We start from the raw sequence: 19,273 nt of genomic DNA, 5'->3' as shown, positions 1-19,273 counted from the left end.
TGTCAATCAAGCAGGTACAAACTGTTTCTGCTTCTTTTCCAACATTTTTCTTCCATTTACCCAGAGTACACGAGCTTGAACTCTCTTTTAATCCTTTGGTTCGATCCCAGCTTGCACCAAGTGAGCCCTGTGCTGGACAAACACCGTGTGCGTAGGTTTTCTCGGGGTTCTCCCGTTTCCTCCCAGTTTCTTCATTCCACCATTTTCATTCATTTCTCGTCATCACAGACTTTTAGCCTAGCCGCCATAATCGTGGGACGTAAAACTTAAATTTCATTTCGCTTTTAATTCTGCTATCTCAGTTCGTAATCGTTCTGCTTGCCTGTTACAAAATCCGTTCAACTAAATTTCTGGACGCCAATACGTTTTTTTTTTTTTTTTTTTTTTTTTCTATTCTTTATTTCTTTCAAATACCACTGTTAGCAATACTATAGCATTAAAACGCTGGTTTGTTCTTTAGTTAATGCACATAACGTAAATCAGTTTCTATAGAAGGTGAGAAGGTTTACATATTCCGCATTACACATTTCTTAATAAATCTAAATTTGAACTTATCAACTACGCAGAGCTGCCTTTATATTGGAGGCAGTCTCGATATTCACTCGCTTTATCAGCCCTGATTAGATGCAAAATATTTTACGTGTCTTGTTAACCTTAAAAGATTCAGCGGTAATAGTGAAACATTTAGTTGAAAGTCACATATAGTTAAATCTTGATTCTTGTAGTTACTTTGATACCAGTGAAGATCTATATGTACCTTTAACTTCTATTTCAGATATAATATTTAGTGACAAATCCACGTCTTAATCGATAATTTAACGGGTCTCCGAAGAAAAAGTACTCGTAATTACTACAAACGAGATATAAACGTAATTAGAGAATCTGTTAAAATATATAGTATGTAATTTGCACCTAACCACGTCTGGTGAAAATATTAGTTATCGAATTTATTTCCAGTATAAAAGAAACTCTCCGTATTGGTAAATTCAGCTTTACAATTATTCTGTACACGTTGTTGATATATACACGTCCATACAATTAGAATTGGCCATAACATGCAAGCGAAAGTCGTTGAAACAGAATAGCAGCTCCACCTTATTAATTTGAGTGATTATTACGTTGTTAAATACGTGTTCCCATACTCATTATTTCAAGTTTGAAGGACGCTGTTATCTTCAAAAAGGTTTGTTCATGGACATCTGCCTGTCTCACCTTACTTCGAATCAGTAGGTCTAAAGTGTGTCAAATTACAGTACATGAATTGTTTCGATGTGTAGGTCACTAGCTTCCTTTACAGAGAAAACTTAAATGAAATTCTTAAACAAGAAATAAAATCCTATTCATCCTGAGTTTTCATTCATGATTATCTCACAATTTCCGTTCCATTACTTTTCCTCCACTGAACTTAATCTCCGTGTAACCTGGCAACACTATTATATAATCTTACAATCCAGCGTGATGTCCACCTGAGTGCTGCATAATTCTCACACTGTAATTTTACATTGTCACTTTCCCTTCATCCTTCCTTTCGTATTAATGTTGCCTTTTAGCGGAATTGCATATAGTGTAATAATAAAACTATTATGCCTGTATATTTATCCTATGGAAAGTTTCAAGATCCTTTGTTTCCTTCGTCAGTCACACTTAAGTAAAGAAAACTACAATTTTATGTGTGTTTTACAACAGGTAATTGTGGATTTTGTATATATAAATTAACCCGGGATGTACTTGAACCCACAAAGTGGGGTTGATGTATATATTTCCTGAAAGCTTAGGTCAAGGTAAGATCAAAACTGGTTACCAAAATTGGGCATGGGCAAGGGGAGGTCTCATGCATTCCCCTTGGGGTAGCACTTTACTCATTGTTATTAAAAATCTTTAAGCGTGTCCATAAAGTCCAGGCTTATCCTAGAGATTCTAAACTTGATTTATTTTTTTTCATTTAACGCCAACTTTCATACGATATTCAAGGTGACCCCCTTTTCCATTTAAAAAAATTGAGTTTGACCCCGCCTGGGACCCTGGGACAATTTATACGCCCATTCTCTTGTAGCGTCGAACGAAAATGATTGAATTCCTTTTGTAAACTTTCCTGACCTCTTGCGGAGACTGCTCTGTGGGTCAAACTGTTTAGCACTGTAAGACGTTGTGACTTGTGATCTGCTTGCATTGAGATAAATATCCGTTTGTGCCGGTTTTCTATATACGCTGTGTCTTACCTCAAGTTTACGACGAACATCAAGAAAGCGAGACAATCATTCCGCTCTAATTCCATGGTGAATTTGATTTGAGGGTGACGACTGTTGAGAACTTGGAGAAAATACTGTACTGTCTTAGGTCCATGTGAGTAAATAGCAAAAGTACCATCAACGTATCTAAAGAAACAGAACTGCTTTCCCGCATTAAGAGCTCATGTTCAAAACACTTCATGTAGAAGTTGAGAGTGACACAGTTTCTGACCAACGGATTTAAAGTTGACGTGAAGTACTTCGAGAGGCGATATATTGCACTCCCTATGGCGTTGTCAATAGTTCTCAGTGGTACACCATTCTTGTGCACTTCTGGTAAACCATAGTGTCGAAATAGTTGGCTTCCGTATGCGGGTAGGCTCTTGAGCAGTTCTTCGGAAAGTTCAGGCTTATTTAGCAAATGTTTGTGTATATGCAGTAGATCGGTGTCATTACCCTTGTCAGCTGGCAGAAGCGACTCAAGAGGAGCAAGTTTTGCTTTGGTTATGTTGACTCTTGGTGTAAAGGCCCAAGAAAAGACCTGTTTGGCTTCCACTCGTATCTCGTCACTCACATCCGGTGGCAGCTGTCTGACGGCTCGTTCAGTTCCGTCGATATGATCCGTGAAGATGAATGCAATGTCTGCATTCGAAACGTCGGATGTCACTATCTTCACATGGCTGATAACTCGAGAACACTTACTAAAATACAAATAATAGTATATAATGGAAGTTCATAAAGTGTTGTATCGAGATATGAATTCTATTTTCAGTAATATTTTTATCATATGCGAAAACTTTAGTATATCCGATTCATTGTTTGTACTTACTAAGAACATTATGTACAATTATAGGAAGTTTGTACATTTCTGCTGGTTAAGGTGTCGAAGTAACTAGACCATTTTAATGTTAATTCATTCCTATTTATAGGTAATAAAGGATGATATGTGGCCAAACCCATTGCAGTATTACTTAGTTCCGGACATAGAAATTGAAAATGGTTTCGAGGGTGAAGACGGCAGGTAAGACATTAGAGTGTAGTTAAATTTACATTGAAGTTGCACTATCCGATCGTGACGTTGTTAATTAGTCCACTTTGCACACACAACCTTATTGATTTAAAAAAAAAAAAAAAAAAAAAAAAAAGTGATTTACGTACGTTATGAAACAGCTGAGCGATCGAAGGAGGTTAGAAGCCCGCCAGGGCTCGTTTCGTTCCACCTTGACCCCCATGATAATACCACGTGACATCATGTCAAGCTCGGGTGGTGCAACTTCAATGTAAATCTGACCTCACTCAAGGTATTAATCCTGTTTATTGCGCAGTGAAGCTGAATCCCATCATACAGTGATCTGGTTAATAAGTTCGACGGATTGGAATCAGTTACCATCTTTTTTCACATTGAAATGGATCAAGCATATAGGAATGGATTTTCTTCTATTCTTTAAAATAACAGATATCTCGATATAAATGATTTTCCAGTTTTTATGGAACATAACGTTATTGCTGTGCGATATCTGTATTTGGATCGGTGTCGACAAAATATCAGCTACACAATCAATACAGTGCCAATACAAAATGTATAACTGAGGCAAGATATCAAAAATCGGAAGATTTCGGTACTGGAAGCTTTAAAACTGCTGATATAAGCAAAGAGCATCTTCTGACCTTACGCGTATTTTTCTTGTAAATGTTATGAAACAAAATAAATATACAGTAAGATATTAATATGCTAATAATTGAAAATTACTTGTACATTTTGTCATTGACAAATCAAAAATAGCATATTTCGTTTGTGTATGAAGTATGCTCTTTATTTTTTCGATAATAGCGTACCTCATGATACGGTAAGACGGTGCTTTGCGCATCCATAGCCAGGTTGTTAGCGCTTTTTCTTTCCCTGTGATTCCGGGTTCGATCTTCGGCTCGGTATTTGCTTCAGGTAAAAATAACAACACACAAAGTAATGATTGAGACTTTATTGTAGGCAGTAGATCTAATTTCTATAGCCTTGGTGCTGGGAAGGAGTGTTCAACTCCAGTCAGTAAATGAATAAAACTGAAGTAATTCAGTAGTGAAATAGAACTAAAGGAACTTAGCATTGTATTTTCTATAAATTTCAAAGAACAAAGTTATAATGAACATTATGGTGATATATACTGCCAAACATACTCGTCGGTGGGGGCATTCGGTCGAAAAAGTGAAAAAAGCTCTTTCAGGCCATCCATCCTGAAAGGTTTTCCTCATTCACACCAGGCAAAAGCCGGGGTGGAACCTAACTTATAGGTCTCAGGCCGCTTCCTTCCCTCCCCAATCTTTTCTCCTTTCCCTCTCCCCGGATAGTGTGCTCGCCGAGGGACATCATCCCTCAAACGTGAAGAGCTAACATGGCCATAAATGCCGAAAGCCCAGAAATCTAAATCCTAACATACTCGTAGGGAACAAATACAAATTGACACTTTCGGGAACGTGATTCGAGTATGTCAAGTGACTAATATATGAGCACACACATTAGTCCAGCTTCGTTGTCTCAAGATGGCGATTGGGATTCCCCGACATAGAAAGAAGCAGTGTGATAAATAAACCAAAAAAAAAAAATAAATAAATAAATAATAAAATTAAAAGGAAAAGCAGTATGAAGAGAGGACGTGAAATGCATGTTGTCCTTCATTATATAACAGTTTCTGTTGCAACAAATATGGTTTAAAAGAAATGTTTTTATTTATTTATTATTATGAGATTCTCGAAATACGATTTATTTTTTTTCCGATTCTAAACTTCAGTATACACATTCACAGTAATAATATTGGAAATATATATCTTCATGTGACAGTTGCACTGGCCTGACGATCGTTGCAAATTTGTCCTATATCGGGTTGGATGTAGAACAAGTTTACACGCAATTCCTCACCATAAAATTTTCAAACTTATATGTTTAACTGCCTTTGCATTACTCATAATAGAAAAAGCACTACCACGTAAGAGCTAAACATAGTTTTCACTATAAGACAGCCATCTGGAATGATGCCTTTCCCTCCAACTACGTGAGATAGCGTATATTTTGCAATAATTTCAGTAGTAGTAAATTTGAGCCAGTTCCGGTTTTGATAGTGTTGCTGATTGTGAAGATACGCTCTTTTGAGACACTGAATCGATTGCAGAAAACAGTTTATCGCTATCTGTTACCATATTTGTTTTATGGCGATAATTGTTCAAATCGAAAGTGCCGAATTGAAGCACTACCGGTTTGAATAGACTATTAATGGAAAAGACGTAACATTTTCTTGGGATAATGAATCGATTGCAGAAAAACGACATCTCGATATCATCTAGTTTTTGCTCTGTGGAAATTAGTATTGTAACCTGTAGTAAGAAGGAAACCACACTTCTGGTTTTGGTGGTAGTGGTGCGGATTTTGACGATATACTCTTGTGATACACTGAATCATTTGCGAAAAACTACTTCTCGGTACCTGTCACAGTTTTCGTTCAATGACGATAAACATTCAAACCGGAAATGACTAGTTTGAACCAATTCCGGTTTGAATAGAAAGTTAACACGGGAGATGAAACCTACCCTTGAGGTGGTAAATCAATTGCACTCGATATATATCTTACCTTTTTTGTTGCTCTGCTACTTGTCGACAGAGTCTGACGGAGAAAGCTGTTCTGTACGACTTCCGACACATACATAGCATAATTCGGAAGTCTAAAAGTGCACGACTGGATCGAAATTTACCGGATCACTCCTCAGCATGAATTGATGTGATAAAAAAAAAAATCGGTCATTTTCTCCACTTATCATATACTAACTTCAATCCGTTTCGCTGGGTTAAAATAAGAAAAAATGTTCCGTTAGTCACTTTTTGCTATGACTGAAGCGCTCTGATATCGACCATTTTTATATAGGCCTGCCTCCCTCTCCTCCTCCCCTTCCCCATGTTGCGGGCCTGAATTTGGATTTAAACGTCACCGGAAGTGTCACTGTTCGTTTCAGCGACCCCGAAAACTATATATATTCGATAATAATATCGATCGTTTTCGATCATTTTTTAAATATCTCTCCCTATGCCCCTCCCGTAAGTTGCACAGTCAAAGTAAAATGATAAAAATCATCCTTAACGCGAATCTCATCTATGTTGAAAATTTGATCGAGATCGGTCTGGTGGTTCAAGAGATTAAGTCACAAACCTAGTCACTTTCAATTTCATAATGTACAATATAGATACGTTATTTGCCGTGAAACACTGACCTGAAAATTGTGTGCTGTATAAATAATAAAGTACTCAATGATTTATTTACTTCGATGAATGATCCCTTTAGTATTTCTAGTAACGTCAACTTTCAAATTCAACTAATTTGATTTTGGTGGACGAAAGTTGTAGGGAGTTCTTTGTGCTAGCTTTTATGATGGTAGTACTATTTCGCATTAAAGGTTGTTTGAGATGTTTCCCAAGTGGATAGGTCTGTGTAAAGTTTAGAATTCAGGGATTTGTGGGCTTATCTTTCCAACATCGTGGTTATATAAAAGTTATACTTTAACATAAGGTCCGAATAACATGCGTTTCAGTCGAGGTTTGAACCAGAATCTTTCATCAAAGGTGATAATCGAAACGTGTGGCCACCAGGAATTGAAATTAATTATAGTGTTTACATTCCTATGTAGATGCTTCTTCGGAGCAATTTTGTAGTGTAATTGTTTTATTTGTACGCTCTTAGTGTCAGAGTTTCAGATGTATTATAGTAGTACCGATATCCAGTGACAGTTGCCCTTTCGTTTATGTAGTGATGAGGAAGAAGCGGATGACACAGTTGTAGTTGTCGAGGAGGAAGAGGAAGATGAAGACGTGGAGGGAGATGGAGAAGAAGGGGAGGACGACGATGAAGTTCTTGTAGAAGAAAGTGAAGATGAGGAAGGCGAGGAAATGGGAGAAGAGGATGAAGGTAAGCAACAAATTTACACACGAACGAGATATTTTTATCTACTGGTTTTAACTATAACATTGAGTTGCTCTGTTCAACTTAATTTTATCTGTATTATAATATTTTGTCGCACTCCTAACTCTTCTTTCAATCTGGATCAATCATTACCGATGCCACTACAGCGCTCAAATTCCTCATCGATCTGCCCAAAACACACAATGAATCGTAAATAGTACGTTCGATCCCATCTTCCCAATATTATTATTATTATTATTATTATTATTATTATTATACTTTTCTTTTTTGACTTCGTATTTTCCTGCATACTTTTCATTTTTTTTAAAAAAAAAGTACTCTTCACATTTAAAAATAATTTCTCCATTATTTTGGGTCATAGTCCAGATTAATTCAAATAGGCAAAGTAAAAATCTAATCTTGATAGTCTCAGATCGAATTTCACAGATGTTAAATTTGGGGACAAAATAAGAAACCCGTATATTTTCGATATATAAAAAAGAAACAAAATTGGTCCGAGATACAAGTCGCCAGAGATGGCGTCTGCGGTGCCACTTCTTATGTGCAGATTCCAGCAAACCATTAAAATGTTCTGTCTCTGGAACGGTTCAAGATATTCTGTTGCTTTTTGTTTTATTTGAAAGATAATAAATTATTGATCAAAGTAGTATCCTCTGCTTGAAAATGTGTCCAAATGCCTGTACTTTCTGAAATCTTTCGAAAAAAAAAAATAAATAAATAAATAAATAAAAATAAAATATAATAAAAATGCCAATTTTTAATAATAATAATAATAATTTGTTGTTTAGTCCCATACAGTACTATATTCCCTGAAAGGACAATTTCCACTTTTGAGTTAAAGGATTTATATTTTTAAAAAAATGTATGAGGAAATGAAAATCTAGTCTGATTTGACATGGCATTGTAATTCTGTAAACAGATAAGTAATGGAAATGACTTTTAAGTACATTAAAGCTTTCAAAATATATGTGCAACTTACAAATCATATTACAGGTTCCCGAGCCTACTACTTGTATTATTTATGACAGAAATTAGCAGTTCAGTGAACTAAGATTGTGTTCATTTGCATCAGTATCTTTTATATTGAGTGGTGCCTTCTTGTAGAACCAATAGGGACTGGGTCACCCACAATCTCTAAACCATCGCGAATTAGAAAGTTAATACTTATGGTGGTGTTTGTCTTATAGGTGGAAATCTATATCCACTATCCAGTCTATAGGGTAGCATAAAGTTCACATTTTCATTTAACTCACATCTATAACCTCTGCAAGCCACCAATCACAGTCAGTCATACATACGCATGCCAGAAATAGCCTCTTTGTAGGTTGTGAATCTGACTATTCTTTTGCAGTTTCTGAGACCTTGGTTGAACAAATGAAATTTCTTCTTTTTTAAAGTTCGTGCAATAAGTTCGCCTTTTATTGTGAGTCCAGACATATGACTTCTGAATTGGTTTTACAGAAGTAGTTTGGATGGACCATTCTTTTATTTATTGCTGGCAGAATTCTTCAACTTTCCCTTTGGGCAGTAGGATGAGAGCTGTTGATGTGTATCCTGATTTTCCACAATCTGTAGGTCATTTTTTAATGTTTTTAAGGGCATTTTATAGGTCGTATAGCTATATTTTTTTGAGTACGAACTTCCACCCCTAATTGTGAAGATAAATACGCACACTCGTTCCACGTAATCTCCTACATGTATCTTTAGCGTCTGAAACTGTACTAATTGAATATTTAATTCGTACATAAATAAGCTATAATTTTCCACAAAATTACTTTTTTAATTATTTCTAACACTTATTAAACTTTTTGGCAAAATATTTTTTCGTTGAATATTAGTGTAATAGCTCTACAAATAATTCATTGGAATTATTTCCACTGATTTGATTTTCCTATCGAGTGAAATATTTTCGTTGATTGAGGCGATTTTCTCGAAAACTACTCGAACAATTTTGTTTATATTTCATAAATCAATATACCATTAACCATCCTACAATACGGTGTAAGGCTTAAAAAAGGATAGTTTACTGTTGGAGTAATTTGTTTTCAGATTTTCTAGAATATTGACTTTGAATATTTTGTTCCTATTTCATAGATAAATATTTCATTAACAGCCCTACGATATGGCGTAAGTTATTTCTCCGGAGACAATTCACAAGGATTAATTTCTTCTTTGAGTGTAAGTTTTCTGTTGATTTTATCAGAAACAGCTCAGGGGATTTTGTTCATATTTTATTATTTTATATACAAGGTGACCCAGAAGTAGGTATACCCCCTGCGTTGATCAAATATAACATTCTTGTTGATGGGTTTATTTGCTTTGGCTCTTCCGAGCTTAAGATATAAGTAAAAATACATTAAGAACAAATAACAAAGAAACTAAGTCTAACTGATGGATAACAATAAAAAATGATATAAAATGCAATGGACTGATCAGCAGGGTTGGCTGGTTTAAACCAAGGTGGTTTAAACCATGGTTTAAACCAAGGTGGTTTAAACCATGGTTTAAACCAAGGTTTAAACCAGCTGGTTTTTTCAAAAAAACCAACTGGTTTAAACCAAAAAAACAAAAAAATGTTCGTAAAAGTGTAAGTGTTTGTAAAATCTTGATGAACACACATTTGTGGGTTATCACGTTTCACTCCCGTATATTATTCGTATTATATTCAGACCTAAATTCCCCATTCATTATTACTCAAAAAGATTATACTACAAAAGCAATTTTTTTTTTTTTTTACAAGTTTATAAATGTTTATTTTGTGATTTTTTTGTAGTTGTTATTATTGTTATGTAATTGCAATCGAAGAAAAATTCTAAATATTGTTTCGTTTCAATGTTTACTATTGATAAAATACATCGAAAATGCCGTACTTTTTTTGTGTGTGGAAGGGGGGGGGGGTCATACAGACCCCACGAGAGGCATTTAGTGAAATAAGTATCTTTGGTATCTTTTTATGTATAAATGAGTCTGAGCGTGGACTCAAATAATTCGTATCTTTATTCACTTTTCTTATTAATATGCAGATTAAGTCGGTGTATTTCTTTAATTTGGACCAATAAAAGTCGTTGTTAACTAACTTGAACTAAATTTGTTCTTCTGTACTCCGTAGTACTTTGAAATTGTTCATATGTAATTCTGTGTAATGGTTTCACTTGTGCAACTGTTTATCTTTTTGTCCTTCTGAAATGACTCTTGACAGTTATATTAAGAAGCATGTAAAAATCAGTACAACGTATTTTTTTAAATCAGGATTCCTTCATGAGTGAGTCGGCAGACGTATCGCATTTATGGCCAATTAGTCCTGGTTCCGAGTTCAAATGGAGGACAATTTCTCTCGGATGTAACTCGAGAAACGGTTTTTATTCCGCTTTAAGCTTATGTGACCCCTTCCAGCATAAACCGGTTGTTGCATAATAACATCAAGGCGAAACAAACTTATTTCTGTCCATATATGATATGAATATATAGAGCAAATCATTTAAACCATAAAAACCAGGTTTAAACCAAAAAAACCTGGTTTAAACCAAAAAAACCGGTTTTTTTGGTTTTTTTAATAAAAACCATGGTTTTTGCCAACCCTGCTGATCAGTACGTTACTGTATACCTACTTTTTGGCCACCCTATATATCTACACTAGGAAAACAAGAATGTGACGTAAATGGTTTCTCAATTTGCAGTGATTGACTTCTTTCACCCTAGTAAATAATGTTGCGGGACACGGATTTTATTTTTCTTAGAAATAAAGTGTTCTCAGCTCGCTGTTGGGCATTGGAATCTGGTTTACTTTCGCGATCGTACTTATTGTTGGAAAATAGAATCTTGTAAATATCCAAACCCGCGAACATAACAGTTAATATAAAATAAAGAAAACATTACAAGACGTTCCAATTGAATAAATAGCAACCTGAGAAGAAGTGTATACGCTTTATTATTTGTGTATTAAACGCGCAGTTGTGTTCATTGTGTATGTGCATTAGTTTATCATTTTGATTTCTTATCTTAGGAACTTAACAATACTTAACGGACAAAATCTAGCTGTGTCCAAGTAGCAAGTACAAGTTGATTTGATGCAATGGATCGAGGCGACGTAAATCATCGTAGAAAAATATTTTATACGATTGTCAACAACAGGCTTTCATTTACGAGAGCATATTGTTTTATAGAAAGTCTGTCGAGAAGGAAACTGCATAATAACAACTTTCTGCTGGTTTAGCGTGGTTGCTTAAGTTGTAGAGGCAGAATCGAAAGTGAAGAGGGGTGTTGTATTTGTAGTGTTCAGTATTCGTTATATCTAGTGTTCTTGTGCAGATGACGAGCATGTCATTTTCCAAATATTCCAAGACTCCGTCCAATCCTTCCTCGTGGTTACATAATTCTTTAACGTGGATTCAGGAAGTACTAGGTGACAAATTTCTACTCATTGCAACGTTTGTCAACACATCTTTTCGTTGCACAACATGAGAGGGCAAGCGGTAGCAAGTAAAAGGTATGCAGATGACCACGTCTGTTTCAATATTAGAAACATTTATGCCTTGTGAATCATGAAAGCAAACCATACTCTTACTTTTAGTGTCATCCTATTTGTATATAACTTAAAAGGTTTCTAATGATGCGTGCTCAAATGTAGATTCTACAGTGCAAGTAGGTATGAATTCGAGGATGATCAAACTAATTTACACGGTTTCTTAGTAAAAAATGGCATTACAAATGCAGAATGACTATGGTTTATTCAAAGTATAATGACATACATCAATGCGTGCTTCTGCTAAAGATGTCAAAGTATTACTTACATTGCCAGAAAGTGAAATTCCCGGGAAAATTAGCTTTAACGTGATAAAATAGCATACTTTTGGTTTTTAAGTTACCTTTGTAAGTGAACTAATTCAGTTAAAGGAGACAAAAATGTGCAATTCTCAGGTACCGTAGAAGGGCAAGTGTGCACGCATTACTTGACATTGACGGTTTTAGAAAACTCTTCAACTGCTGATCTTTAAATTCATTTCAATGAGACTTTACTTCACCCTTGAATTTACACACCGTGACGCGTACACTCCTGTAGGGGTTCAGAAAACGTTTCATTGGAGTTTTGTTGTGTTGGCTTGAAAATAGTAGTGTTGCTCAGGGAGCCATTGACATTTATCCATATCTTGTATTATGTATTCAGCGTGCCAGAAGGGATAGAAAGTTCTAACACTTCGAACTATCAGATCATGTCAGGTCTGTTGGAAGAAGTTAAAATGCTTATTCCTAAGCTTACATTTTTAAAGCACTTTCTTCAGAAGGATTTTTTTTTCTCACTGAATTTGACTGATTCTCTTAGTCCATTTCTTCAGAGCATTATTGGAAGTGACAAAACAATATGCAAAATAAGTTCGTAAAATCAGGAGCTTTTAGTATTTCGAGTTCATGTATACGAATTGATGTTGAGAATGAAGAAAATATCCTTCCTGTGAAAAACGTTGATTTTGGTTTTGTGAAGAAAATATCCTTCCTGTGAAAAACGTTGATTTTGGTTTTGCTACACGTACTGTTTCTAAGAAATATCAACCAGTAACGGATTTGGACAGTTTGTATTTTGGAATTTTGGATTGCAAAAAGTATCTACAGAAATTTGTTCTTAAACTTTTGGAGAAGTCTCCTTTAAATTACACATTTACTAGAGCTCGGTCTTGTTTAAATCTTCTCTAGGATATGATGTTGGAGTTAATCGCATGAAGTCTCTCTTAGTTGAACTACTTGAAAATAATTTGTTGGATGACAATAAGGTTATGTCGCTGTTCAAAGAGTTTTGTTCAAATCCAAATTTTAAAACAATTATGAACCAGTATTCTAGAACTGGTCACTGTTTGGATGACTTCTGACTAAAGAATTTGAATACTTCAGAGCAAAATGAATGTTGTTGAAATGGTCTCAATTTGTTTCATGAAAATTTACATCTAGAGAGAGGAGTTTTAATCAATGCACAATGTGTACCGTTCTCACTTAACTTTCTAGGGGTATTACTAAAGGTACACTCGTGTCCAAAATTATTGTCGCATGTCTATAAATATGTTGTTGTAGGAATATAACTTGATAACGAATTCGCCCGGTATTTCTTATAATGTTAGTATGTGTACAACCAGCAAAGACATGTATGTGGCAAATTTCATGTCAAAAGAGCAGTAAATAAGAACAATAAAACGAATATAAAACTCTCTTGTCCATTTAGCAACATTTTGTTTTACTCATTGTAATTTTCGTATTTATAATTCTTTTCCTATGAAATTTACCACAAATATACAGTTCCCGATTATACACATAATATCAGTATTAAAAGTACCCTGCAAAATCATTATCAAATTATATTCTTACAAGAAGACAGTTATAGATTTGCGACAACCATTTTGGACATGAGTCTACATATATTTGTTGAAATAAAATACATTGTTTTTTTCTCTCTTTTTTAATGAAAAAATAATAAAGTTTAATACATACAAAAAAATATAGAAAAGGTAGGTTATATATATAATTTCATGTCCCTCTTTATTTGAATTTCATAGATTACCCAAGTGATCGTGAACCCGGGATCTTTACTTCTTTATTGTGTTGCATTTCCAGCTTACAGCACTGGAAAAGTACCTCACTACTCCCGCCAGCGCACTGAAACGGGCCTTTCTACTTCCTCTTGCTGCCAGCTTATAGTGCCAAAAGCAAGAAACTTAATACTGCGGCCAACGCATTCAATTGAGCAAGAATAGCTACATCTAAATCTCGGTGAAACCAATCTCAGTTAAGCAGGATCACCTACTTGATCCTTGTGTTTTACTGTCCAGCTTGTAATATTGGAGAGACAAGAACGAACACGCGTTCAATAAGACGCCTCTGCTAGGGATAGCTCTCTTTACCATGTTTCACGAAAGAGCAACTTAGACTCTCATCCGACCACTTTTATACCCTCGTGAAGCAAGGGGTGAGACATTTTTCTGGTTGTAAGAGTGAAACAGGTCGCTTTCTGTCTGCAGACAAAAATAAGAGAATGGAATCACAAGGCAATGCATGTTTACACAGAAATATACAAAAATATACATAAAGCCATTCTCAACTTTGTAACGACTATTCGTTATAAATGTGTAGCAGGTAATTTAAAAGAACAAACTTTAGTAGCACTCATACTTATGTATGATTTCTTATGCACGACGTACTCGTACTCTTTTGCATAAGCGATAAATCAGCTTAGAAACAAAAAGAAGCTGAAAACCGTAAAGAAATCATTCTGAACAAGCTTGAAGCAAAGAAGACTAAAATAATGGAAGATGTGCGTTTGGAGAAGTGAAGTGAATAACGTAATACTATTGACTTTTTTCCTTAAAAAATACGTTAATATACCGCAATCAGTTTCATGTGCATACATCTACTTTCTTTCTTAATGAGTGTCTCATTGAGTTTTTCTTTCTATATTTGGGGAGACTTTGATCACGTGACTGAAGTTACAGATTTAAGTTCTAGGAAACATGTCTAATTTCTTGCTTGTGCAGAATTTTTTATTAGGTAAGGATTCTGTAATTTCATAATAAAGTACTGTGTATGTTTTTGTCAAATTCAGTTTTCTACTTGAGTAGGGAAAAATATATTAAATATCATTGTTGTCATGCTTTAGCGGTCTCTTGTTTTCTCCATCAACATGGGGAAAGTCAGTTTGCTAATTATATATTAGGGAAAAAGTTTTAAAAAATGTTATGAAAAGTCGGGAAAAGCAATGGAATTTGTTCTCTTAATGTTTGCCACCCCTGTTGTAGCAGGCCACATAACATGTTTTAAAATAAATAAATAAAAGCCCGTTGTCCAATTGTATTGTAAGAAACAAGTTTATCATAACATATCTGAAACATTGTCTTCTACAGGCACCGTTTCCCTGATATGAGTTGAAAATATTAGTGTGAGCAGATTCCATGTTTTTTTAGTTCGTTCTGTGCCTCCTGAAAGAAAAGTAGCTGGAATTGATAACCTATGGGCAAACAATAAATATTATGGAACCACATAACATTTAATAATAATAATAATAGTAATAAATCCAGGTGTATAAACGTATGTAGAAAGAATGTGAACTAGTGATCCTTCTTAGTACTACTTTTTGACCTTAAAAATATTAAAGGTTGGTTGAATCTGTAATAAACACCTCGAAAAATTATTGGAAACTGAAATATGTTATCTGTAAAATAGCTTTAGTGCTTAACATTAAAATTCTTCAGCATAGACTTCATACATTATAAGATGGTATAATTCCTGGTGACGTACATGATGCTATGATAAATCTTAAGACAGACAAAACTATTACATCCATTGTGTACATTCGTTATCTCCAACAAAATCAACTCTATACCAACGAACATGATTATTTATTTCATTTTTTTTTTTCTTTCTTTGGTAGACGAAGAAGCTGAAGAAGGTGCAGCCGCATGTGAAAAGGCAGCAGAGGGTGGTACCGGGGGAGACGAATGAAAAATCGAAGTGTGTGACTTGTGTTCGGGACCTGTATTGTGGTGTAATGAAAAAGCGATCTACGTAGCTTAAAAAATACATCTGCGATGGAATTATTAGACAGTTTTAACAAGAAAGTAAGTTCATCAGCTCGTGTGTAAATTGACAGATACTTTCGAGAAGGACAAAACGTATAATTCAAAAAATGTAATTGAATTGTACTACCGTATAGTATTTGTCAGTTGTTTGCTGAAAAAAGTTTATATATATATGTATCGGCGTATTGTACGCCGTCTCTTCCTTTCTGTTTTGTTGTACTTTTTCTTTATGTACAGAGTACAGATTGCAAACGGAGTTATTCCAGGGTAAATATTCAGGTATTAAGGAGTTGCATACAATTGCTGTAGTGGTTTTTAATTTTTCGTTAGCCTTCAATTTGTGTATGTAGTTCTATGCAGGTTAAGTATGCACCAACGTGATATGTAAATGTTGCTTATACGAAAGATTCCAATTCTCTCTTTTTTTTTTTCTTTTCTTTTGTGAAATGGAATTTCATGATGATAAAAGAATGAAATGTGTACATGGAAGTGGGTCCATTCTGATTCATTGCTGAATCAAATACTTTGATTCTTAATCTGGCGTTTACTCTCATTTTTTCCAGTAAGAAAGTTTTAACTAAAGAACTGTGACTGATTCTTCCTATAAACATGAATTTTGAAAGGTAATGCACAATATGGTATTTTTTTACAGGTAAATTTCATTTTTTTTTTAAAAAAAAAAAAGAATGTTGTGTGTTTAGCGGTTAATTTTTAACATTGAAATTCAGTGTGGATTCACTATTCAATTTAAACTAATTAAATTAACATTACGTATGTAACATTTATGATCCAGTGAAGCTTGTTTGTTGTTTAACTCTGCAATAAGAACTAAGCTGTTTGTACAGAGCTAACTTGTAAACAGTTAAAATTTCGTCTGTAATTCTGTAAAATAGTTTCGTGGAGATAATCGAAAGGGTACAGCTTCGATGACGTTTTATCGAAATTTGGGGTTTTGGTACACAGGGCTTAGCATTTATATTCTGTACAGAATCGTTTACGTTATTATAGTCTCTTGGATAACGTCTTGACAGCATAGAAGGAACAAGTGAATATTTTTTTTTCACTCGTTTCACTGTGCTAGATTTTTCTTTGAACTATTTATTTTGACACTAGAAATGTAAAAGAGGGGTATCCATATATGAGCGGTTTAAAGTTCAGTGGCAAAGTCTCTTTTCCAAAAAGATAGATAGATAGACACACAGAAACCAGATCTAAATCAGTCAGTCTGTTAACAGATAACGTAAGTCAGAGCTTCATTCAACAGCCAACAGATAGCAGTGGAAGTAGTAATAAAGGAAACAGCTGTCTTGTTCTTGAATTTATTACATTATATTTTGGGTCAATTTCTGAAGAAGAGTGACTTACACTGCTGTAACTTTAACCCGTCCATATATATAATTGACATAATAAGTAAAAGGAGTTGGTTCGTCGAGTAGCAACTTTGTGTGCATTTCATGTACTATGATTGAGTGATTTGGGTAGTCATTCATTACAAAATCTACATAAATTTGTTCGCAGTTTGAGTGTTTCTGCATAATTGATGATTTTATTAACTTTTTATATGCTTATGATCAATATTGGTGTGACTTTTTTTAATAATGATATGGCATACATCCTTTTAACTTACGGAACTCTAGAAAACTGAAGTACAGGAAATTGCAGTATTTCTGACGATTGGTATAGTCCAGTGGTAAATTTGTGTTGTAAATGTTAGTGTAGAAAGCACAACATGAATTGTTACAATGCTTAATTAATTTTTACAATACCGACAACCAATACTAGTATTCTGTTTTGAGTTTTCCGTTTGGCACTTGAACAAGTCCTGTCATTGATCACACAGTAGATGTCGAAATTTTTTAAAGTTTATGTGAGATGCACCTAATACTGCGCTACTGTCATGACTAAAGAAGGGAAGAAAAAATGTTCCATGCGTTAGGAACACTTGGATTCCTACTACATTTTGTAAGAAGAGTTTCGACGTGGGTCCAGCAACTGCCTTGCTTTTTTTTTTCGGGAAGATATTTTCTTACATTTTGTGCAGCAAGTTGCATCGGATTGTAAGAACGTTAATGTGTGCTAAAGGCAGTTTTGTTAGCTAAGTCATACGCTGTAAATTTAGCGGATTCATTCCTAGTAAACAGTCTTTTGTATCTTGAGTTTTTATTTCAGCTTCTTTGTGTACTTTAATCTGTTGTTAATATAAAACAAATATGTGTACTTTCATGGTGGTGGGGTGGTGGAGGCTGCAACACACACGTTGCAAAAAAAAAAAAAAAAAAAAAAAAAAAATCGCCAGAAGAGCATCGTTTTTATGGTAGAAGCGAATCAGAGAATTTAATAGGAAACTGGAAACAAAAGAATATGAAAGCTAATGCATTAAGTGAGTATTAGAGTTAATAGAATAAATATCAGTTTGTTTTACATTTAATAGTTGCCGATTTGAGATTACATTAAATTTTGGATTTTTGCAAACAAATGAATTCCAGAATAATGGAAACATCTCAGGGAAGTACTACCTTACATGAGTAATACCTCGTTGGGACTACTATTAGCCTACAGAAGAATTTTAACTTGTCATGAAATCGAGTCATATAAGATTATGAATGCTTTCCAGATGAATATTGTTCTATTACTTGCCCAGTACAGTACTCAATTCTGTCAGTGAGGATGGAGGAGGACGGTCTAACCTCCAAAACTGACCACAGATGTTCAGTAAACTTGAGATCTGGGAATTGGGCGGGCCAGGAGAGATGCTTATCCGGATGTTCATGAAACCATGCTTGAACACCTCCTACAGTGTGACTTAGTACATTGTTATCTTGGGGAAAAAACTAGATCATTGGCTGCACATGGTCATCAAAAATGTCCACATACTACTGGCAGTAATGTATCCTGTGCGCGTAATCACAGAACCCACGGAATACTAGAAAATTATAGTCCACAGGATCACGGAGCCGCCGCCATGTTTCTCGGCAGGGAGGAGACAGTTCGGAGTATAAGCTTCTTTCGGTGTTGGCTGTACATCAACACAACTTTTTGTTGGAAATCAGATGAAAGAGGATTCGTCGGATCATACAGGGTGTCCCAAAACTAGGTTATTTCAAAAGCCAATAACTTTTGTAAGAAATTCTACAAAAAGGGGTGGCATAGAAATATGGCATTATCTATGGAGTTTGTTCATTATTTCTTAGAGATAACATTCAGGTGCCTACTTTTCAGTCTCGCACATCTTTGCTTTTTCGAAAATGTTTTCCATTACAGATGTTAAAGTCTCTTCATTTAAAAACCTGATTTGTATTCGCGTGTTCAGTTTCAACTGTTCATGGATTGATGTAAAATGTCTCCTTGAGGTAACATCATATAAAAAAAAGCTGGAGGCATTCAGATAGGAAGAACATGACATATGGGGTTGTCGAATTTTTCGAGATGATTCTATCACCAGAGAGCTCTGTTGAAAGCTCCATTGTTGGTCTGGCCGTGAGAGTTTCGACTCCATCTGTTTGGAACCACATACCTGCCATATCTTGTAACA

The 19,273-nt window shown here is 34.9% G+C and overlaps 1 protein-coding gene across 1 annotated transcript in view; it reads left to right on the top strand.

Annotated features, from left to right (window-relative positions):
- LOC145688094 (protein SET-like) overlaps positions 1 to 17,891 on the top strand; it is a 48,287-nt gene extending 30,396 nt beyond the window's left edge. Inside the window, exons 5-7 of the mRNA XM_081761828.1 lie at positions 3,158 to 3,249; positions 7,014 to 7,171; positions 15,594 to 17,891. Of these exons, the coding sequence (XP_081617954.1) occupies positions 3,158 to 3,249; positions 7,014 to 7,171; positions 15,594 to 15,664 (321 nt within the window). The 3' untranslated portion in view covers positions 15,665 to 17,891. The remainder of the gene's footprint in view (positions 1 to 3,157; positions 3,250 to 7,013; positions 7,172 to 15,593) is intronic.
- Positions 17,892 to 19,273: the final 1,382 nt, after the last annotated feature.

Source organism: Thermobia domestica, chromosome 6, assembly GCF_964235325.1.
Source record: "Thermobia domestica chromosome 6, izTheDome1.hap1.1, whole genome shotgun sequence".
In the NCBI taxonomy this organism is placed as follows: Eukaryota; Metazoa; Arthropoda; class Insecta; order Zygentoma; family Lepismatidae; genus Thermobia; species Thermobia domestica.
Note: the sequence above shows the minus strand (reverse complement) of the source record. Positions and strands in the feature narration are given on the sequence as shown.